The 24628-nt window shown below is 33.1% G+C and overlaps 1 protein-coding gene across 2 annotated transcripts in view; it reads right to left on the bottom strand.

Moving 5' to 3' along the window:
- LOC133181029 (antiviral innate immune response receptor RIG-I-like) overlaps positions 1-24387 on the bottom strand; it is a 48338-nt gene extending 23951 nt beyond the window's left edge. The window contains exons 1-15 of one of the 2 annotated variants that reach the window (XM_061315558.1): positions 23871-24387; positions 23180-23317; positions 22642-22983; positions 22189-22419; positions 21206-21619; positions 20516-20724; positions 20169-20350; positions 18056-18251; positions 15904-16066; positions 15489-15584; positions 15199-15359; positions 13221-13359; positions 9288-9527; positions 7660-7827; positions 5843-6472 (exon numbers count right to left, since the gene is read on the bottom strand). In XM_061315558.1, the coding sequence (XP_061171542.1) occupies positions 5843-6472; positions 7660-7827; positions 9288-9527; positions 13221-13359; positions 15199-15359; positions 15489-15584; positions 15904-16066; positions 18056-18251; positions 20169-20350; positions 20516-20724; positions 21206-21619; positions 22189-22419; positions 22642-22983; positions 23180-23317; positions 23871-24357 (3796 nt within the window). In that variant the 5' untranslated portion in view covers positions 24358-24387. Of the gene's footprint in view, positions 1-5719; positions 6473-7659; positions 7828-9287; positions 9528-13220; positions 13360-15198; positions 15360-15488; positions 15585-15903; positions 16067-18055; positions 18252-20168; positions 20351-20515; positions 20725-21205; positions 21620-22188; positions 22420-22641; positions 22984-23179; positions 23318-23870 lie in introns of those variants that run through there. The other variant, XM_061315557.1, reaches the window with a different exon arrangement.
- Positions 24388-24628: the final 241 nt, after the last annotated feature.

Here is a 24628-nt window from a genome sequence, read left to right on the forward strand (position 1 = left end):
TGATGGACCCAACTTTTGAAGAATCTTGGATCCGCCACGGGAATATTACCATCCCACAACAGATGCTACACAGTATCTTTCTTCTGATAGATTTCGCACAGTGAACATCTTTTCAGTACAAGTGATATTAACGGTGCAAAGAAATAATATGGTGCAAAGAATTCACAATGCATTCTAAAATTTAAATAGGAAATTTTGATAAGTAAAAATTGACCGAGCACAAGACAACGAAATCCTTATTGCATACACCCCCTGTTTAGGCTGTAAGCGAAGAATGTGCATCGATTGCAACTTCTTATTATTCATGTAATTCTTTGCATACATCTATGGAAAAAAGAAAACAAACAAGATAATAAAACAGATAAATTTAAAAAAAAAAAGATTTAAAAAATTGTTTTCTGAACTTTTAAATAACTTTTTCTCCCCAGTTAAGTCGAAAAGACTCATGAGTGTCAGTGTTCCAGTGATATGTATTTGTACCTCAGAGCTAAGATTTTTTTTTTGCCAGGACCTTCACCCGGGGATCTCCAAAACATTCTTACCTCAGAACTGCTAGAAGATGTCGACGAGGAAGAACTAGAGGAGGAAGACTCTCGTCGTCTTTTGTGAAGAAGCGATTCTGGTGATTTGAGTTTTTTCGTATTTCTAAAGGTTGTCGAATTTATAAATTGTATCTCTGGATCTGATTGAAATGAAATTCTAGACATCGTGATTGAGTATCTCTGATTAAATCGTACTGTTGTAAATAATATATATATATATATATATATATATATATATATATATATATATATATATATATATATATATATATATATATATATACATATATATATATATATATATATATATATATATATATATATATATATATATATATATATATATATATATATATATATCTTCCTCAATCTCTATAGTTTCCTAATTTCATCTGTGTTAAATTAGTCAAGAGGTGCTTAACATACAAAAGTCTATGATTAATGCTTGTACTTTGGGCAAGAGACAAGAAATTACATGCAAGTGCGATAAGAAGGATAAATGTTGTTTAGATTGGAATTGCGAGTTTGAGCCATTCTAAAGGTGTAGCTTCCTGGATCCTTTATTCAATTTTTGCGGGTATTGGGTGTGAATTCAGCGAATTTGACACCGTTTTAAGGTTGAGGGCGGATAAGGAAATAAAAGTAAAATTATTTTACTTCCTTGAAAAGTATATCAATCAATGCTCATGTATAATGTACACCCTTATTAGAAATTTTAACAATTTTTAGGATTTGTAAAGGATATTGTTATGTTATAATTGTCCTTAATTTGAATGAATTAAACGAAAGCAGGTACATTCTCATTCCTCCAGAGATCTAATGTTTTTGCCATGGTTATCTGTGTGTGCTTATACTTTAGAACTCTTGCTAGAAATGAATTCTTCGTTGCACTGTTTCAACGCACTTTGAAAAATTACGCACTTTGAAAAAAAAATTCAAAGTGCGTTAATTTTGGGACCACGTTAACACACTTTGAAAAAAAATCTTTTCAAAGTGCATTAATATCGACCATCTTAACGCACTTTGAAAAAAAATGTGCACGGCTTGGTCAATATTCTTGCAAATTTTAGGTATGATAAATAATTATTTGAACCTGGTTGGATAACTTTTCGGTGATGAAGTCAGGATCTGGGATATTGACGTTTTAAAGATTTTTAGGAGTTGTCTTGTTTGCAAAGGTTCTCGTAACTGTTATAAAAAGGAAATGGGTCTTTTTAGAAATAATGGAGGAATGATTGTTTAACAGCACAGTTTCTTTTCTTTTCTTTTTTTAAATTTTATGCAGTACCTAATAAGTTCGGTAGATGTAGGTGTCGATAAGTGACTTAAAGCATCGCATTTTTCTTACGGAAAAGGGAGCAATTATGATTTTTCCATACCATGAAAATAGTCTCTCTCTCTCTCTCTCATCTATCTTTCTATCATATTCATCTATTTATCTATTGTGAACATATATGAAACAATGGTTGACTCATTTATTTGATTGTAAGAAAATAAACCTTAGCCACCTTACTCACTCGACTGAAATTTTTACCTCGTTCACTAATAACTTTTTCTCAAAAAGGTTATGCAGTCAGATTACTTCTAAATCTGTTATTTCTTATCATAAAAACGCTAGACATATGTTTTAATTACCATGTAAATGCCTTTTTTTCTGAGGAATCATTGTGGAAACATTTTGAATAAAGGTTATGCGGCTCTCTTCTTTGGTATAATAGGCTGCGTATTTTTTTCAGGAAAGTTTATCTCAATTTTTCATCTATTTTACGTTAACTCAAATATATTGAGAGATATAACATCAATGTCATACCACTTATGTAAATACATATATTTGTGTAGGAAAGATAGAGAGTTGGGCTGAGGGACTTTCTACATGTACCTGTGTTCTCGTTCTCGATGATGGTAGATCAATTCATCAGGTTTTTTTCGGAAAAAATTTAACAAATTAAAGCTGTCTATTACAAAAATCTAAGTCCAGAATTTTTGTTTTATACGTATTTTTTTCAAAGTGCGTTAAGTGTCTCCATGGTAAAAAAAAAAATGTTGATTTACACTCTTAACGCACTTTGAAAAAAAATCAGAGTGCGTTGATTTTGTCCAAAATTTAACACACTTTGAAAATTTGTTTCAAAGTGCATTCATTTTGTCCCAATTTTAACGTACTTTGAATTTTTTTTTTCCAAAGTGCGTAATTTTTTCAAAGTGCGTTGCCACATTGCACATGACGTAAGATACCGACTCGGTAGCTCAGTCGGAAGAGCGCTCGCTCCATGATCGGAAGGTCGTGTTCGAATCACGGCCGCGATATATATATATATATATATATATATATATATATATATATATATATATATATATATATATATATTAAAATCAAGTCTCAAATCTTGCATTCTTCGTAACCTTCGAATGAAAGTTAATTTTTTGTACGCTGTTATCCAATACCTAAAATGTGTTCAGATCTTGATTCACTGTTAATGAACGATAGTCATTTAAGGTCATGGTTGAGGAAAATATTCGTTATCAAAGAACAACAACCAACTCAATTTTTGCCATTTCCATGTATGTACCATTATGATACTTAAATGTTAACAATTTATTAAATAAAATCAGGATGTAAATATCTGTATGTCATTTTATTTATCAGTTCCTGATTCAAGTGCCATATTCGTGGAAAATCTTTACAATGAAAATACTAGTAAATATTTTTCAATTTATTTTCAACAAAGTGATGTACATTAATTGGCACGAATAACAGCAATGCATGACATTAAACTAACAAAGCTTATTGACAATTGCACATAATTACATAAGAATTAATTTTAAAAAAAAACATACTTTTTCATCTAAGTACATAAAGTACTTTGATTACTTTGATTTTTTGTTTATTAACAAGAATATTCATAATTTAAACTGGAACACAATTCATAACAAAACTCCAAACAACCAGCAGCAACTCTTTGAGTGTACAAAAAAGATTTAAAAAAAACAAAAAAAAAACAACAAACACATGTATTTAAGAGAACCATGACACCATTTTTATGGAATTTCAAGCTCAATCACAGTGCATTTAAATGCTAAAATACTTTCACAGCTATTATACTTATTTCCAAGAAAAATATCATATGAAAGATCTGCATGATCACACTACAGCTAAGATTTTCAATGTAACATCATAATTTGCAAAAAAGAAAAGAAAACACAATCAACAAAACAATGTATCCACATTTAAGGAAGGCATGAAATATTCTATTGTGTAATTTCAACATGATAAATAAATCATATTTATAAGCATTCAATAAATTATAAATATGTACATGTATATTTAAAAATTTCATTAAATTTGATTTGTATGTAGACAGAATATAAAACCAATCCTCCATTACAATGCAAACATGTATGTTTAACTGATGATGGAAACATATCACAAAACATTATATTGATTTGTTACTGTAGGTTAAGGAGGTTGTGTAGTCAACAAATTACAGATCCACCTAAAATAGGAAATCTGATATTTCTAGCCAAAAACTATCATTTAGATAAGAGGAAACCCCAACATATTCAAGCTATACAATTTATCAAGTTTAATGCAATTTCCTATATTTCTATAGAGCTCCTCTTGTCAAATAGGTTTAAATAGTCTAAAAATGGCCTTGACCACAAAGCCCTCTTAAATTTTGTAGACCCCCCCCCCCCAAAAAAAAAAAAATCAAAAACAAATAAGATTAAAATGAACCCATCCTCAAATTACAATACAAAAGATTGAAGAAAAAAGTAATTGCATTTGTATTGCTATTAATTAATGTTAACAAAATAAATACATATTTTCTTCTTCATTTTCAAACAGTTTGACTGCTGCATTAATAGTATCATTTTCTAAGATTCAGATTAATACCTATTCTACCTATTCCCACTTTTTGAAAGTCAGGTAGGAAAAGGTAAGATTTTATGTGGGTATAGGTGGAATTTTTGTGTAAACAAATAATTAACTATAAACATATAATTACCATATAAACAGTAATTATTGAACACCTGTTGGAAGAGAGGACAGGTAAATTGGCTTTTAAAAATTTATTTACATGTAAATCAGACTTTTACTGATATTTGAAAGAAAGATTTTAAAGTGAATTAAAACATGTTTTTCCCAATAATCCTTTTATTGTATTTCTAACATTCAGCTATTTAAATGCATTTTTTCATGAATATATTTATTTTATGTTAAAAAAATCAAGATATTAAAGTATTTTTTAACCACTTTTTTTTATTTTCTAAAATACAGTAAGTTGAAATAAATCATTTTTTCATAAATCTATTTATTTTCTGTCTAAAAATGTACAAAATACAGGTAAATCTTAGATGGGATGTAATTAGTCTAATTACTAGATAAACAAATAAACTAGTATCTATAAACATCCATTGTTATTTGCAAGTGGGAATAGGTGGAACTGAGATTTTTAAAAAGTGGGAATAGGTAGAAGACACCATACAACCATAAGCATTCTGAAGTCCTGCTGAAATTCAAATAATGGATTTATAAATACTGGTACATGTATAACACAGTATATTCAGTATGGCACAATTTAAAAATGTCATGAGGACCTTTTTGATTATATACATGTTAATATTGTAGAGTTCTGAACATCCAAGCAGGTGGTTTGGAACTTCTGGGCATACAAATAATTTTTCAAGTCACTGATATTAAAGATTATTGCAATTTCAAGATGCAATTGACAATACAAAATGGAATAAATACATTGTTCTAACACATTTAATAGAGATACATGTATAATCAACAAAACAGATATTTTATTAAATAAATTAATAAATACAACAGCTGAAAAAAAAAAAACAACTCATCACAAAATATTTATTAAGTAAATAAATTAATAATAACGGAAAATATGAACTGATATTTCCTCCAACACAAAACTCCTTCACTTCAAATAAATCAAGTACCTTAATTAGTTCAGGGATCAAATTTAAGTAAAATAATTTAGAACCAAAAGCTTTAATTCTGGGACAAAGGACATTACCACAGCAAAGTTCTTAATCACAGGCATTTTAAAGATGAATATGAGACGAGAACTTTTTTTTTACAATTATGCACCACAGTATATCACAAACACATGATGTATAACATTATGTATGTACAATTTAAAAATCTACACCCTATCTTTGAATTCTTATTTTTACTACATAGATTCAATTATTGTCGGGTAAATGTTTTCAATCATTTGAAACTTCTTTTAAATCGTCAATTATAAGCAAAAGTAAGTTGGTAAGCAAACATATTCTTTAACACTCAATGTATTTTTCTCCTTCAATTCTCTTCTCAAGGTCAGCAGAGGTCAACGGAGGAACAAAAAATGGGACTTGTTTCCAGCGCTTTTTTGAGACCCCATTGCCAGCACTGTCAATCATGTTCAAGAACTCACACTTCAGAATACAGAACTGGGCATTCTTATAGATTGTAATGTTCCCTAATGGATTCCCACATTTATTACAAAATATTTTCCCAGCTCCACAGCTCATATTTTCATCTTGATAATCTGGAACAGAAATCATAACATTCACATTTTCCATGATGTCCTCGTTGATAGCAGCGTGGTGAGCATTCTCAATTTTCTTTATATCAGTTGACATGCAAATGAAGTTTCGACATGATTTGCACGTGATTTTGAACTCCCCCAAGTTGGCCTGAGCTGCTTTCCTATTTTTCAGAGCTATGTCTCTCGCTATCTTTGCTTCATGTTGGATTTCCCTCACTCTTCTGAGGACTGCATCTTTGTCCCTATTCAGTTCTTCCCTGACGCTAGCAATGGCTTTGTTCATCCACGACTCTTTAATCATGTTCAGTTCTGCCTTTTTTTGTGTATTTGTGTCTTCTGAAGCCAGAATAACAAACTTACTGTCTTCTGCCCTTCCTCTTCCTGAAAAATGTTTATAAACTTAAATACTGTATATTTAAGTATAAGCAGAAATCTTAGCGAGGATTCAATTTTGGCATTATTAGCGAGGGTGCCGAGATGGCTAAAATTGAATCTCGCTAACAATTAATTGTGTATTATTGTTGTTGCCCCACCCTAGCCCCAAGGAGTCATGATTAACCAAACTTCAATCACATTACATACTACATGGGGATTCTCAATGTTCAATATGACTATCTTGGCCTTGCTGTTCTGGAGAAAAAAATTGATTTTAAGGAACTTTACATCAAGTTCTGAAATCAGAGTTTGTCTTCAAGAATTTCTTTCAAGAACTCATTAATGTTTTGGATGAAGAAATGATTCCTGATCAATCTCCCTCTGAGCTATAAAATAGTTTCTTTTGTCCTTTCAATATAAAGTTATTGTCTGAAGAAGACCATAACCTTGTCATTTGAGAGTCATAAAGCACCTTTTTTGTACTTTGTATATCATGAACATATTTTCTCTCCCCCTTGGCCCCCTTTGGCGCGTACCTTATCTAAAGAGTGCCCATGGGTAAAGTTGAAAGTCAAAGTTCAAGGTCAAACCTTTATAAATACAGTCCCTTACAGTTCCCTTTCACCCCAGTTGTCCTTTACTTAGATGTGGCCATTTGAGATTGCCACCATTTTAAAATCTATTTTTATGATCCTTCCCTATGAATTTATAATGACTCCATTCCATAGAATTTGTATTCCAAACAAAAGACAGCCAAATGATCTAAAAGATGAGCAGAGTGATTCCTACAAGTAGAATGTATTTATATAACCTCCCCAAGCCCCCAAGCATTATTTGCATGCAAACAAGGATTCAAGCTGATATACAATTATGAGTTTAATTAAGACTTCAACTTTCTTTTCTAGTGACTTAGCATTTTTTGTCACTTAGTTAAGAATTGAATTTTCTGCAATTTTACAGACAAAAAAAATGTTTGAAAAACTGTTGATTACTTTTTCATGTGGGATTAATTTACGCTATGTACGTGGTGACAAATTTTCTGCAGAAATTTGTCACAGTGTACTTAAAGTGCATTTAGTACTGAAGAAATCCATTTAATTTTCTTACTGCAGATTAAATAGAAATTGTGGTTTCACAGAATTATTACCCTGTAGAATAAAGTACATTTACAGTAGTCAAATATAAATTATTACCTCTTGATTGGACCATGGCTATTTCATTGGTCACATGATCATATCGTACCACCAGGCTACATTTCTGTATGTCAAGCCCTTCTTCTGCAACAGAAGTGGCAATGATGACTTTGTGGTTCCCTTCTCTAAACAATCTCAGGATCTCGTCCTGTTCCACCTTTGTCATTCCTAAAAAGACAAACAGAAATCTTTATATACCTCTACTAGTAGGTAAACAGGAAGCAACTGTATATGCATATTTTATCCATCATCATTTAATTTGGAATCTGTTTTATAATACATTAATAATGCATTATCACACATGCTTAAATGGAAATGCAAATGACATTTTGACCTAAAATCAAAATAGCTAGTGCTCGTTTTCCAATCATGGTCATTTGAGTGCTTATAAAGTTTTTTGATATTTAGAGTCGAAGCACTCTAGTTACTGGTCAGATAACATATTATATTTGTTAAAAGACAATTTGAAAATAAACCAGTGAATTTAACATTCTAAAATTGAATTTTATTATACCAATTTACTTCAGGTGATTCCGACATGGCAAAATAAAACTTATTGTTTATTCTGCTTTAATAACTTCCTCCATCACAGATGGAAGGATGTGCTTCATTAAAGCATTAAGAATTATCCCAAATACAAGTGCCTTTCAGAGAATCAGGCAAATGTCAAGTTGTAGAAAGTGCCAGCTAAGCTATTATCATTTCAAATGAAATGTTTTATATGAGCAAAATTATTTTATCCTTTGGAAAAGCTCCACCCCTTGATTCTGACATATTTCTGATTTGGTTTTTTATTTTTTGAATATTTCAATGGAAAATTAAAAATGTTATTCCTTATCACAGGGAAGATATGCTCCAAGAGCTAGATATCATGGGTGTTGTTTAAGTGGAAAGATTTGCTCAAAGATATCTTTTTTGGTCTATTTAAGGAATATATCTTTTGCATAAGGAAATTTTTCTTTCTTAATCTTTGAGAGATATTTCCTTTTGAGAAAATACACATCACTTGTGAGGAGGGATCAGATGAGAAAAACCAGGCTAATGAAGATAGGGAATGGACCTGCTCCAAAATCTCATGCTCAATACATGAATGGCTGTATCTCTCCCATTTTCAATTAAATTCACTGAGATTTAACACAAAGGTATATATTGTGAGACACTATAAGAATATATATATATATATATATATATATATATACAAGTGAGAAATCTAGAAAACATGTGCATGCACATGCGCTGAACTCTAATTGGCTATTTCGGCACTGTTTTCTGATAAAATACTTTGGAAATAATGTGTAGGTCTAAAATATAAAAGTATTGCCTAATTAAATGAAGCTTGTTGGGAATGGAGCATATAATGTCTATAAAAGGATGAGGGTGACCCATTTATAGAACATCTGTAATAGTTCCCATCACTAGTTCTAAAGTACTAGTATTTCAGAATCTGTACAAGATTTGAAAACATTACGGTGAAAATTGCTCGAGTTATTACTGGTACCTCACTACAATAGTATTAATAAAGACTGACAAGGTGATTCCTATTGACGCCCTGGATATACATCTCAAAGCAACAGAAAAAAAAATTTTTTTATGAAGTAGCGATTACACCCTTAAAATCTCTTACAAACCTCCTTTTTCCTTATTGGCTTGAACCCCAACAAACTGCTTTGGATTGAGATTACGTAATTCATCAGTTTCATTCATAAATGTCTCTATGGCCTTGACTAACTCTTTGGTTTTGACGAACACAATCACTCTGGAGTCGGGATTTTCCTTGAAGTATTCCACAATCATGTGTTTCAGGGCTTCAAGTTTGGGGTTTTTGTGCTTAGGGTCTTCAGTGCACTTTTCAAGTAAATCTTTAGTTTCTGTGTTCAAAGACAACAAAACATAATGCAATTCTCCAGATAATGATGTACAAGAATCCAAATATGGGTGATCAATTTTCCCCTTCCTTAAAGAAGTTTTTATCTAAATAATTAAAGGCAACACTGTGATATCATATAAAGTTTACATAATGAATATAAACATAAACAAAAGTCAAACAAGATGTGTTTGTGAAACACTGATGCCCCAGTATGGCAACTCATAACAAATATTAAACTTTCTCAAATGCAAGTCAAATATGTTGGTACCCAAAGTAAGGTCTTGTCTCGAGGAATATACCTGTGAAATATGAAAACCCTAGCAGCAACCATTGAATAGATATGGAAAAGGTTAAAGTTTTTCAAAAGTAAGTCAAACATCAAGGTCAAGTTCAAATGGTCAAAATTAATGGTGCCCAAGAAAAGGCCTTCTCACAAGAAATACACATGTGAAATATGAAAGCCCTAGCACCAACCATTCAAAAGTTACGGCCAAGGTTAAATTCTTTCATAAGTAGGTCAAATTCCAAGTTCAAAGTTGTTGGTATCCAAAGGAAGGTCTTGTCACAAGGATACATATGTGAAGTATGAAAGCCCTAGCACCAATTATTCAAAAGTAATGGCCTAGGTTAAAGTTTTTCAAAAGTAGGTCAAACTCCAAGGTCAAAGGGTCAACATTTTTGGTATCCAAAGGAAGGTCTTGTCACAAGGATTAAATATGTGAAGTATGAAAGCCCTTGCATCAACTATTCAATAGTAATGGCCAAGGTTAATGTTTTTCAAAAGTAGGTCAAACTCCAAGGTCAAAGGGTCAAAGTTTTTGGTTTTTGGTATCCAAAGAAAGGTCAAGTCACAAGGATTACACATGTTAAGTGTGAAAGCCCTAGCACCAACTGTTCAAAAGTTATGGACAAGGTTAAGGTTTTTTCAAAAGTAGGTCAAACTCCAAGGTCAAGGTCAAAAGGGTCAAAGTTGTTGGTATTCGAAGAAAGGTCCTGTCATAAGGTATACATATGTGAAGTTTGAAAGCCCTAGCACCAACTATTCAAAAGTAATGGCCAAGGTTAAAGTCTGAAAAAATTTAGCAAAAGTGAGTCAAACTCCAAGGTCAAGGTCAAAAGGTCAAATTTTATGGTATCAAAATAAAGGTCTTGCCACAAGGAATACACATGTGAAATATGAAAGCCATAGCTCCAACCAATCAAAAGTTCTAGGCAAGGTTAAAGTTTTTGAGGACAAACAGACAGACAGACAGACAGATAAACAGACAGACGGATGGACAGGGCAAAAACTACTGTACAGCAGGTTAAAATCGCGGTCGGAAAAGATCGCGATTTGTTCAACTTGCAGCAAATCGCGGTCGTTTGAATTCGCGGAAAGGAAAAATTATACAAAAACTTTTTCAGCACTGCAAATATTTTTCTTGCGTATTGTGTCGATTATGACCCCGATTAAATAGAACGAAACACCGTACTGATCCCGATTGGATTAGAAGATAAAATATCATACGATGTACAATGTTACGCATTCAGATAAATTTTCTTCTTTCTTTCTTGTGTTTTCTTTCTTTTTATTAAATATTTTTGAAATACATATGACTCTATACTCGAGTGATTTATTCAAGTGATTTCAAGTCATATCCAAAACATTCATGTAAAAAAAGAAGCCATTTGGCAGGTGTTCGTTCATAGGTACGTTTTGAGTAGAGTACAGAGTAGTATTTACTGCAGTATATTTAAATCCCTTTGAATCTAAATCAGTTGTCACTACCGATAGTCAAAATGTTGAACTGTTGATAAAATTTAATTAATGTGTAACAGTGTTGTCTTTACAACGTAAGTGCCTTGATTAAAGATAATACATGTAGGACTGAGTGATACGCACGGGTGAAATCTAACAATACATGTTTTATAGATAATTACATCGCACCTCTACTGGGTGGCAGAATTAAATGTTAGTTATAGATGTTTATTTATCAATTGTTAACGTCTTAGTAATTGATCCGTACACTCGCATAATTAGGAAGACAGTCTACATCTCCTCTATATATCAATTACTGCTTTTATGTTTGCAAGGAAACACAAATAGAGTTACCGAATTTAATCACAGATATCGGTAATATTTCAATTTATCCTTATCAATTTTTGAAGAATTATTCACTGTATGTTGAATTCACGGAATTTTTATTTCCGCGAATATAGCGAATATTAACTCCGCAAGTTAATTTCCTGCTGTACAGTATATGCCCCCAAATCTTCAATTACTGGGGCATAAAAACTTGAAAATATACATTTGTGTATATAATGCTGTATTTCATGAAACAATTTTGCAGGCATGGATAAATTCATGTAAACATAAATTTGAAAAAAAAACATTATGGTTTACTAATAGTACTTAAATCAAACATAAAAGAAAACAAGATGTGGTTGTGAAACACTGATGCCCCCATATGGCAACTTATAACAAAGGCTATACTTTCTCAAATGCAAATCAAATATGTTGGTACCCAAAGTAAGGTCTTGTCTCGAGGAATATACCTGTGAAATATGAGAGCCCTAGCAGCAACCACTGAATAGATATGGAAAAGGTTAAAGTTTTTCAAAAGTAAGTCAAACATCAAGGTCAAGGTCAAATGGTAAAAAAACAATGGTGCCTAAGGAAAGGCCTTCTCACAAGAAATATACTGGTGAAATATGAAAGCTGAAGCACCAATCGTTCAAAAGTTATGACCAAGGTTTAAGTTTTCCAAAAGTACGTCAAACTCCAAGGTCAAGGTCAATGGATTACAATTGTTGGTATGGAAAGGAAGGTCTTATCTCAAGGATTACATCTGTGAAGTATGAAAGCCCTAGCACCAACGGTTCAAAAGTTATGGCCAAGGTTAAAGTCTTTCAAAAGTATGTCAATCTCCAAGGGTCGCCCGCGTGGCGCAGTGGTTAGAGCGTCTGCTCTAGAGTCGCGGAGTAAGGAGCTGATCCTTACGTCGCAGGTTCAAATCCCACTGTGGGACGTGGAGACCGGTCCTTCCGATGAGACCGTATAAACCGAGGTCCCGTGTCGCAGTAGGTGCTGGCACGAAAAAAGATCCCTCACTGCTCAATGGCCGTAAGTGCCGTGTATAGGACAAAATTTGCAGCTCTCCACCGTCAAGTGGTGGCATCTCCATATGAGTTAAAAATTCTCCAGAGGGATGTTAAACAACATACAAACACACAAACAATCTCCAAGGTCAGTGAAAGGGTCAAAGTTGTTGGTATCCAAAGGAAGGTCTTGTCACAAGGATTGTATATGTGAAGTATGAAAGCCCTAGCACCAATTGTTCAAAAGTTAGAGCCAAAGTTAAAGTTGGATAAAATTTTGCAAAACTGGGTCAAACTCCAAGGTCAAGGTCAAAAATGGTGGTACCTGAAAAAAGGTGTTGTCACAAGGAATACACATGTGAAATATGAAAGCCATAGCTCCAACCAATCAAAAGTTATGGGCAATGTTAAAGTTTTTGCGGACAAACAGACAAACAGACAGACAGATGGATGGACGGACAAGGCAAAAACTATATACCCTGGAATCTTCGATACGGGGGCATAAAAAACATTTATTTAAAAACTGTTTTTTTGGAAATTTTTCATTGAATTAAACCATACTGTAGACTATACTGTAGACTATACTTATTTGTTAACTGACATATGTATTACACACTATCAAACATCCTCTTCATTTTCCGTTCTGTTTCGTCAGCTATGACAGTCTGCTCCCATTTTTTGGTTTCTTTCAGGATAAATGACAAGGAATCACTTGGCCGGGCATCTTTGTAGATAATCAGAGCCTTGTTGTATAACTGTTGGAAAAATATGTATCAAATTGTACATGTTGGTCAGCTTATCAAATTGTATACTGTATGTATACATAATTTAATTCTGATTGTAACGCGCAATTTGATTGGATAAAAAATTTACTTTATATTGTATAAATTGGGTTGCCTATGTCACAATGACTTGCATCAAAAATGTATCGATCCGCCTGACGTTACATTTAAATTTTGTACAATTTGAAGTCAATTTTTATGGGCAATCATCTTTTTTCTTACACTAAATGAATGAAAATTAAATTATATGAAATGAATTTAATAGGTACCCAATTTATACGTTATAAAGTGGGTTGGAACAATTTACGCTTTTTTATAAACCACTTCGCGGTTTATAAAGCGTAAACTGCCCCAACCCACTTTATACCGTATAAATTGGGTACCTATTAAATTCATTCCTTAATTAAAAAGCGGGCTTTGGCGCAGACAACGATGCGCTAATTTATGAATAACATTAGAAATCATTTTTGTATACAACCAATACACAGCACGGACATGTGTAGCGATACAGATTATGCCAACAATTCCATACCAAGTGATTGTGCTAAATTTTGAATACGCCAATTTATGTACACATACAGTATTTATTCAAGATTCACACTTTTATTTGCACTATCTGTTATGTAATAACCAAACCTTATAACTTTTTTGCTGCTGCTATGTGATATTACATATAATGTGATATATATATAAACCTTGTTAATCTCATGAGTTAGTTTGCCTCTGTGTGGCTCTGTGGTTCTTGAGAAAAAAGATTTTAAAGATTGTTTCCCTCTCTTCCTACTTAAAACTTTGAACTCCTGCCCTTTATTGGCCTTCCTCTTATTATTCAAATTACATGGATAGGTTTACAAAGCAGTTTGACAAAATATAATCCTGTTTTTCTTACTCCCTTTTGTGCACAACTCCAGCCTCAAAGGCATGATCTGAACCACAGTTGACACTTAATTAATTGAACCATCTATATTATATGGGGGTGCTTGCATGCATATAAATTTTTCTTTTGTAGTCCTGCTGCTTTTTAGAATGTTTTTCATATATATGTAAATCCTTTGTAAGACTTTGAACCTTCTTACTGTGCACCCATACAAGATCAAGAGAACTTGAATCTACACTGCTTTTACTGTCACGATATATACATGTAGGGTTTTCACATAAGTTTTGTTTTTCATGTTTCAGTGATTCTTTATAAAAACTTTTTTTTATTGACACCACCCTTATTTTAATAATTTTTATGTGGCGATCAGACAGGTTCGATCGCTAGTGGACAAATGGCTTGGTTGGTAGAGCACCTGACTGGAAATTCAGGAGGCTCGGGTTTGAATCCGTCTGGTCCGTCACAAACTAGTATTCCCCCTCTTCTGTTACATTTGGTGCCGTGACCATGCCCTGAAATTAACAGGTGAAAAACCTACCAGGGAAGAGCCTGGGTTGGAGCTTCCAGGGCCAAAGACCTTAAAGAAGGGAGGAATGTGGTTGTCAGGGGGGTTCCATTGCCAGTGGTCAGATGGCTCAGTTGCTAGAGCACCTGACTGGAGATTCAGGGGGGGGGTCAAATCCCAGTCTAGTACATTGCATTTTTCTCCTTAATAATTTTCATTTAAAAATGTTCATGACCTTTCATTAAAAAACTTGAATCCTTTTCACCTTAAGATTCTTTGTGGAAAGTTTAGATGAAATTGGAACATTATGGTTCTGGGGGGTAAAAGATTGGAGTGTATGCAGAACAAACGTATGTGTACTGCATATATGTACATACAAATCAGACAAATTTTGATCAGTAAAGCTCATGCAAGCTATTAAATGACTAACATCGAGATATCTACGACATGTGTCATAGAATCGTCCCGCAGCCTGGTCGTTGATTTTAGCGGTCTCCCTCCACAGCATGCTGACCCACTGTGTGTACTGATCAGAACCCTTCTCCAGGGGAGGCTTTATAACAGCATCTGGAGACTTAACTAGCTCAAGATCTATCAAAAAAAATCTTTCTTTCTTCTCAAATTGTAAAGCATACAACTGTGTCATTTCAGTGGCTCAAAATAAGCAGTTTTCTTTGCATCAAATTAATACTTCATTTAATAGATAATCTCAGGACTCACATTTGGAATTCTTCATGTGTTTCTCTGTAGCATCCATTAACTTTTCAACAAGTGTTCCATAATAATTCTTTTCTCTTCTATGCACCTTGTAGAGTTCTGCAAAAGCATAGTAATAATTCATACACACAAATACTGATTTATTTAACAGCTTTAGAAAATAAAGATTTCCTTATTTGTTTACATGTTAGGTGTTAATGAAAACCTTGAAGCTGGTCTTCAAAATATATCTGACATAACATTTTTGGTTTCACAAAATCACAAGGGGTCTTTTTTATTTTTTAAAAATACACACAAGTTAGAGTGTATGTCTTTTTTTAGCATCAAAAGGAATCTTTTTTCAGTGAGTCAGTGGCAAATCATAAACAATCAACATCTAATTACTGGCTTGATGCTGAATAAATTATTATCCTATTACTTTGCTGTGGTATGTTGACATGTTGGGCCAGTTCTCGTCTGTTCTCTGTCACAGTTACAATCATTTCAGCATCCATGTTTGCCATAACTTTCTCAATATGCCTTTTAGCCCTCTCCTCATCTGAAGCTTTCCCCACTCCAACAGAGGCTGTCATGCCAACAATCTACAATACATGTACAACATATATTTCTGTAAGAAAATCCTATAGCAGATCAATCAAGTCAGAATTTACTTAAAGCAGAATTCAGAAAATTTTAATTTCAGCAGGAGTGTCTGTAAACAATCAACTTTATTATATGACTGAATAATTCTTAGCTCTCTAATTGGCTGAGATCAACATTTGTAGAAAAAATACTATGTTATGTTCACCTGCACATGACCTTACACGTGAACATAAGGATTTATTTTTTTCTACATTGAACTAGATCTGGAAATTCCATATTGATACAAATAGTTCTGGAAAGTTATTTCACTTGCAACTGACTTCCACTCAGGTGAACATAATATTCAGGGACATAGATTCAAGGGGTGGGGTGGGTGGGGGTGCATGGGGGACTGCCCCCTTTCCATCCTTTTTTCTGAAAGTTAAATATTACTTTCAATTTAGTATGAAAATGTTCATTGAAAGGCTGGTTCCCACTCCCCCCATAATGGACCCTAACACCTCCTCCCCCAAAATAAAATTTGGAGTTTTGAGACTTCTCCTCATTTTGGAGGCTAGTCAGATTTTTTTCAGGTAGGTTGTCATTTTTTCCCTTATAATCCCCCCTTTCAAATTCAATCCTTCATGCCTGACATTTAATTATTTTAGAATTTGAAGAAAAGGTTAGGAAATCAGGTAACTTTTTCCTTAAATTTTTAAAATAAAATATTTATGATTGAAGGACATAATTATTTAAAGTGAATAAACAGTCAATATTAAAATTTTTCCTCTCTAAGTAAATTAAGCTTTATAAAATTTCATGATCAAGCATTTTGATTCAAGATGCATGTTCTGGACGCTAGGCAGTCCTGCATCAATCAGAGCTAGCTCCTACATGTAGAGTCAACATATTTATTGTAATGTACTTAGTTTACGATTAGTAATATAGACAAATTTCTTCTTCAAGGAAAACAAATGTCATATCTTTCTGAAATTTTTAAAGAAATTTGGGGATAAGACATCAAAAACCGCTGGGCAAATATTGGAGATTTTTGGATTTGGAATAGGTCTGGTAACCAGACCAAGAATCCAGCTAAGAAACCCCCCTGGCATGGGGGAAATTTACACTACTATTAGTAAGTTTAAAGAAGCTTCAAATTCTCCTATATGTATAGTTAAAAAAATATCAAGTTTTTGAGTCATCCTTAATCTAAAATACACATGTTGTATGTTTTACACCCATGCCTTATGTTTGTCTGTCAAAAATCTTAATTAAACCTCAACATATTATAAACCATTACTTTTACAGGATGCCATGAATTAAAATTGTTAAGTGTGGACTTTATTTTTATGGACAGAGTAAGAGGTATTCTTTATCTACACATTCTATTGTAAGGTAGAGAAAATCTGTTCAAAACAGCAGAACCAAAGTACAAGTCTAATTTAAACTGATGTGTAAAAATGTTCAAACTGGGAAAATTGTGAAATAACTTACATGTATTTCATTAAATAAATAAAGGGGAAAAACAGGGTATGTGCCACCTGGTCACAGAATGTCAAGGATTTTTGAATTGCACCACCCTGTTAGAAGCAGTTTCTAACAGGGTGGTGCAAATCAATAATCTTTGACATTAGAGCAGGTGGCACAGACTCTGTTTTTCCCCTTTACTTTACTTACAGACTTGCATGTATACTTTGGTTCTGCTGTTTTTGTAAAGATTTCAAAGATTTTCCCAATACACACCTGCAGATATTACTTTATAAAACATATGACCTTGTATGTTTATTTTTTGGGAATAGTAGGTCCTTTTTTTAAATAAATGGACAGATGGAAAACGGATAAAATTTGATCAGAGGAGGTATCTTGAACCTTTGGCTCTGGTGAGCTAATTAGGGGGCACCTATTACTTAATTCTGTCTAAAAGTAATAATTTGCACATAATTGGTATTTTACACATATACACATTGATAAAAAAAAACACTTAGAAAGGAGGTATTAAAATCAAATACCATTGGTAGATTTTTAGCATTCTCCCTTTCCTGAAATTTGATGTCCAAGTATTTATTCATGATCATGTTGTAGGAGTGGTTGTCGTTGGCATGGTGACATTCATCAAACACCATTAATGAAAAGTCAGTAACACTGACGATTCCATCTCGTAGTGCATTCAACAGAATCTGAGCTGTCACCACCAGCAAGTCACGTCTGTTTTATATAAAAAAAATTTACACAGTCACAATTTCATCTAATAAGAGGCTCATGGGCCACAATGCTCACCTGAGTAACTTTGGCCTTGCTGTTCTTCACCTGATTCCCCCCCCCCCACCTTGTAGTACTTATTGTGGCCCCGCCCTATCTCCAGGGGTCATGACTTGAACAATTAGAATCTACACTACCCCTGGATGCTTCCACATAAGTTTCAGCCTCTCTGGCCCAGTGGTTCTTGAGAATATTTTTAAAGATTTTTTCTGCATATTTCAATGTAAAACTTGGATTCCCTATTGTGGCCCCTCCCTATCCCTGGAGGTGATGATTTGAACAATTTAGAATCTACACTACCCCAGGATGCTTCCATATAAGTTTCAGTTTTTCTGGCCCAGTGGTTCTTGATAAGAAGATTTTTAAAGATTTTTACTATAAATTTCAATGTAAAACTTGGATTCCCTATTGTGGCCCCGCCCTTCCCCCAGGGGTCATGATTGAACAATTTAAAATCTACACTATCCCAGGATGCTTCCACATAAATTTCAGCTTTTCTGACCCAGTGGTTCTTGAGAAGAAGATTTTTGATTGACCCCACCCAATTTTTGTTTTTTCTTGATTATCTGCCCTTTGAAGGGGACTTAGCCCTTCATTTTAAAAATTAAACTCCCCTTCACCCAAGGATGCATTGTACCAAGTTTGGTTAAAATTGGCCCAGTGGTTCTTGAGAAGAAGTTGAAAATGTGAAAAGTTTACAGACAGGCGGACGGATGACGGCCAATGGGTGATCAGAAAAGCTCACATGAGCTTTCAGCTCAGGTGAGCTAAAAACCTTTCCATAATAAACTTTATCAATTTGAAAAAAATCAACAACAACAAAAATTGACTCATTTTACCACAATGTAGATATAGATTAATAGATTGAATAATGATGATATTTGCAAACAAATTATCATTCAAAAGCAAAGTGATAATTCATAATTAATTTTCTATCCTTTGTTTATTTGAATTTGCAGTAAAACTATAACTTTACATATTGGATCAATTTTTTTTTATGAATCTATGAAATCTAAATCATACTAGTATAATGAATATTTTCTCTGAAATATTCAATATATAGAGGTTATTCAATGTTTTGTAGATGAACATGGAATCTATTTCACGAGTGGGACAGGATTTTTTGATATTTTCACTCGTGCTTCATACGAGTGAAAATATAAAAAAATCTTATCTCACGGGTGAAATAAATTCCATATTCATCTACAAAACATTGCATTTTCTGTTTATCACATTTCTTAGATTTTCCCTTTGCCTTTTGTCTTTTCGTAACACAGTGTCATAGGCTGTGACGTCATAGTTGAACGATTGAGACGTCATAGCTAAGCGATTGCGGGATTGAAAAACGTTGTAAACATGGATTTTTAATGATTTGGAAAAACTTTGGCAGTATAACTATTAGTCTCTGTCAGGATGGCTCATTAACTCCATCTTATAACAGGCCAGGGATTTTTTTTTTTTTTTTAAAAAAAAAAAAGGAAAATCGTAAGTTTTGCCGCACTTCTGATATTCTCACACTGTGAGCTAGAATACCATTTTGATATCCTTTCACACTGTGTCAGAATATCACTTTTATTCAGTAAATAAATTACAGTATTTCAATGTTGAAAATGTAATAAATGTGATTTCATAAAATACCATATACCATTGTAAAGGCACAAAATAAACATTTATCAGGAAGTGTAAAGAAGAAAATTTCTTTTAAAAACAGCTTCTGTACTAGTAACATTGATGCTTGCATAATGGTTCTTAATTTTTTTTAAAGGCTCCACTATATATATGTATGAAAGGACAAATGCATAAATAGGTAATGCCACACATTCTGTGCAATACATGTGCACAGAAAGTACTAATTTTCCTCACCTTTCTATCCATTCATTTAATGTCTTCATCCTTTCATTTCTTTGAGTTTCCCCAGTAATGACCTTGACTTTATAAGGGAGATAAGTCATGCACTGTTTGCCTTGTTGCTCTGCCAGGGCACTTTGTTCCACCAAGAAAATAACTTTTGGGTGTCTTACAGATTTTATTTTCTCCATGTGGTCCTGTTGAAAGAAAATATAGCATAGAAAATTCAGCTTATTTACAAGATACTCAGTAAGGATCACTTTATAAAACTGAACAATTTTTTCGAACTTATGGTAAAACTATATAAATATTGAAAATTTGATGGCTGTACCAATCAAAGTCTTGACACTCATGATTGATACCTTGATAATATAGAGTGCCACATGTGTTTTTCCACTTCCAGTGGGGGCTACAATGACAGAGTTCTTGCCCTCTAGAGAGGGCCTTGCCAGCTCCATCTGATAACTTCTTAGTTCCAACTTTTCTTTCGGAACAGCAAGATCTTCATCATCGTCATCTGATTCGTCCAAATTAACACGTTTGTTTGTTTCCATAAGGCTTCCACTGGAACCTGAGAACAACAGTACCAAAACATTTGACTGGAGGTTAAACATTTCATACACCTATAATCTTATAAACTCCCTTCCATTAAATCTAATTAGGATTTCAATATTTATAGCTATAATACTTTATTAGGGTTTCAATATTTCTCAACAACAATATCTCAACTCCCTACCTATTAATATATATATATATATATATACTGTAAATTTTTATTCATGAGAAGTTTATTTTCATGTTATTAAGTAAGATTGTCCGCTCACAAAAACTTCATTATCGCATACATTTATATTTGTATCATTAAAGATTATGTAGAACAATTTATTACAAGAATTCATGAAAATTTTGTCTTGCTTATAAATATTAAATGTCTATCTCATGAAAGTAAGCTAGTTGTCTTGGAAAATTGATGATGTACAGTAGCTTAAACATTTAATTAATTATTAAAAATAATTAACTTGGAAGTCATAAAAACTTGTAAAAAGGCCTACCACTGTTGATAATGTTTGGTCGACTTGTAGAAGATTCCACCTCTCTATCCAGACTCTGACAAGCATTCACAACAGCCATCGAGTCCAGATCTGGATAACTAGCCACCCTGTTGTCAGTGTTCGACTGCAAACTTCTGTTGTCCACGTTGGATGACAAACTTCTGTTGTCTACGTTGGATGACAAATTTCTGTTGTCCATGTTGGATGACAAATTTCTGTTAATCAAGTTAGATGATAAAGTTCTGTTGTCAGCATCATATCCGTCTGTTAGTTTTCTACGGGTTTGTTCAGTGTCTCCATGGATAGATAAAGATTCATCAAAGTTTTGAGACAATTCTGCGAATTCGATATCCAGGCTTTCTTCCAAAGGATTTCCACTCAAATTGTTGACAGATTTCTCAACTTCAAATGTCTCTATTTAAATATGTGATAGAGTTATACATTGAACACAAGATAGAAGATCACAACAGAAAACAGTAATAATGCATATCATAATCAAGCTAAATTGTGTCTAGTGTCCATGATCCTTTGATAGTACAATAGTACATAGATGTAATGGTAAATGTTAATACATGTACATGTTAATGTATTTATACATTTGAATGTTCTTTTATATCTCAAAAATAAATTTATGCATATGATTTATAACATGAGAACTTTTTTTTGGTCAATTTTTAGAATTTTTTGCCTAAGATTAAAGTTCTCATGTTATAAATCATATGCATAAATTTATTTTTGAGATATAAAAGAACATTCAAATGTAAAAATACTATCACCCCTTGGAAGAGGGTTTGGCCCTTCATTTATTTAGAACTCCCTTTACCCATACAAGGATGTTTTGTGCCAACCATGGTTAAAACTGGCCTAGTTGTTCTTGAGAAGAAGTAAAAAATGTGAAAAGTTTACAGAATGGACAGACAGATGAATGGAAAAGACAATGGGCGATCAGAAAAGCTTTATTAAGTGCTATATAGGATACTTACTTGAGAGATAGTCTTCCTGTATAGAGTTGGTTTTATCCTGCTCTTGTTTATTTGGTGACATGGAATTGTGAGATATCTCTCTCTGTAGCTCGCGAGATTTTGATTTGTCACTGCTTTGCTCAGATTTATCCCTCTGACTCTTTTCGGTCTCCTTGGACAAGGCACCTTTCCCTTCATCAAAATCCGAGCTAACCAGGTGCTCTTCATCTTCCTGAAGTTTCTGTTTTCTTTCTTTAAAAAAAAAAATCAGCAAAATTAATGCATATTTTTGCAAATTCATTTTGACAATGAAAATCTTTAGGAAACTTATTATCAATTACAAAAGTACTTCATAATTTAGTTTTGAATTGGGCAGGCCAAATTTGATCAATCAATTAAAATTTTGTATCTCAATCATCCTACATCTTTCAAGTTTGAAGTATTAATTTCTAGAAAACTTGTCAAAATACTTACTCTCAAGAAATGAGTCATCTATCTTTTTTACAAGTTCCCCATAATCATGGTTGTAAAGAACCTCTAAGAAGATTTTGTACCAGTTCTTTTTACATCGCCATATATTATCAATAAGGACAATTGTTGCTGAGGCTTCTCCATTGTTTCGCTCATCAATCATCACAGCATCTTTAATATCCCTGTTTATAACTCTTTTTGCAAACAAATCAGGGACAATTTCACTTGGCTTCAGTTTTTTGTAAATTTCATGTGCAAAAATGTCTATGAGACGTGTTTGAGTTGTGAATATGTCTGTGTGAATGACTTCTTGTTTTTCCAGAACTTTAGATACATACTCGTAATCTGAAAATTGATTAGCATTTACAATGTAATTGAAAAAGTATAATTTAAATTCAAACAGTGTCAAAATATTTCTTCATAATTTTTTAGACTGTTGAAAATATTTTTTCTAATTGATATGTAAATATGCAATATGGACTATGGACATGATCAAATCTTGAAGGAATTCATAACAAAATATATAAAATATGAGACAAACCAGCTTCTTTTAATGCATGAACAAAGCGAGTCCATCGATCTGGATGCTGTTTCTTTGTTGTCAACCGATTCAGGAATTCCTCCATACCAGCTTGTGTTCCTTCACTCCTTGATATTCCCTTAATTTGTGTCCTTTCTCCTGTATTATTAAATTTTACATGTATTACAATCACAAGATAGTATTCTGTTTACAGTATTGTACATTCAGAGCCCTCACACCACTTTTTGGGATTGGGATTAAGGCCATAAAAATTGGCAAAAGCAGCAACCATTTAAGGGAATTTTTGGAAAAACATTATACGTTAAAGATGTTTTTTCTCAGTCCCATCATGTTCAAGTAAACGAAGTTTGATGTATATTTATTTTGCTTTCTGGTGTTTGTTATAAACTTCTGTTTTGCAATACAGAGGAATATATTATATATCCAACTACCCTGCATATGTTATTTTGGGGGTAAATGACTATTGAGAAAATTAACACATTCACTTGGGGGAAAAAAGTAACTTTTTTGAATTGGGAATGGGGTCTTTGAATGGCCCCAATTATGAACAATTGAGAGCTCTAACTTTGCCATAAATTTTTTTCATTAAGTTTAATGTTTGATGTTTTAAGGAAGAAAAATGGCACTGCATGAAGAAGTTGCCAATCCAATAAGTATATATGCCCCTATTTTATTAAAAAGATTGTAATACCTTGATCTTCAAAAATGTCTCTCATCATGGGAAGCAAGTGAAGACTATCCACACATTTGACAATCATAGGCCTGAATAGTCTTATATAGTGTGGTACTATGTCATCCTCTGGTTCCAGGGATGACAACATAGGTTCATCATCCCCATAACTTATGAACTGCCTGTCATGAGCCATTGATTTTCCAGCTCTTACATGACCTGATGCTTTCATTGAATTGTTACTTTCCCGATGATAAAGTACGTCTGCTCTCTGTATGGCCATTTTCTGACCAGATGTCTCCTGAACATGCTTAGTGACCTCATTTTCTTTTGATGCCACAGATTGTCTGAGAACATATTTTTGGTCTGAATCTTCATTGAAGATTGAACTTCCTAGCTTTTCTCCTGCAGGAAGCTGGAGACTATCAGAAGTACTTGGCTGCGTCAAACTCTTCTGGTCAAGCAGTGGAGCACTGTCCAATTTCAGGCTGTGGTTGGAATCCATCATTGTGCCACATTAATAACCAATCCTGATTGAAGTACTGAAAAATAATGAAGACCCACATGTCAGCATATATACTAAATAATGCTTTTTTTTAATACACAGACACAAGACTTGTATTGAAAATAAATATTGTCTATATTGTATTCGACATTTACACTTCTGTATAATATAAAGCCAAATGAAATTATGAAAGACTGAGTCAGTACACCTGTCCAACAGTCTACGTTGCACCATTGTATACCAGCAGGAACCTTGTATACTTATTATATAGGTC

Source organism: Saccostrea echinata, unplaced genomic scaffold (assembly GCF_033153115.1).
Source record: "Saccostrea echinata isolate AGI-Se365-2 ecotype Australia unplaced genomic scaffold, CSIRO_AGI_Sech_v1 ptg000008l, whole genome shotgun sequence".
Taxonomy (NCBI): Eukaryota; Metazoa; Mollusca; class Bivalvia; order Ostreida; family Ostreidae; genus Saccostrea; species Saccostrea echinata.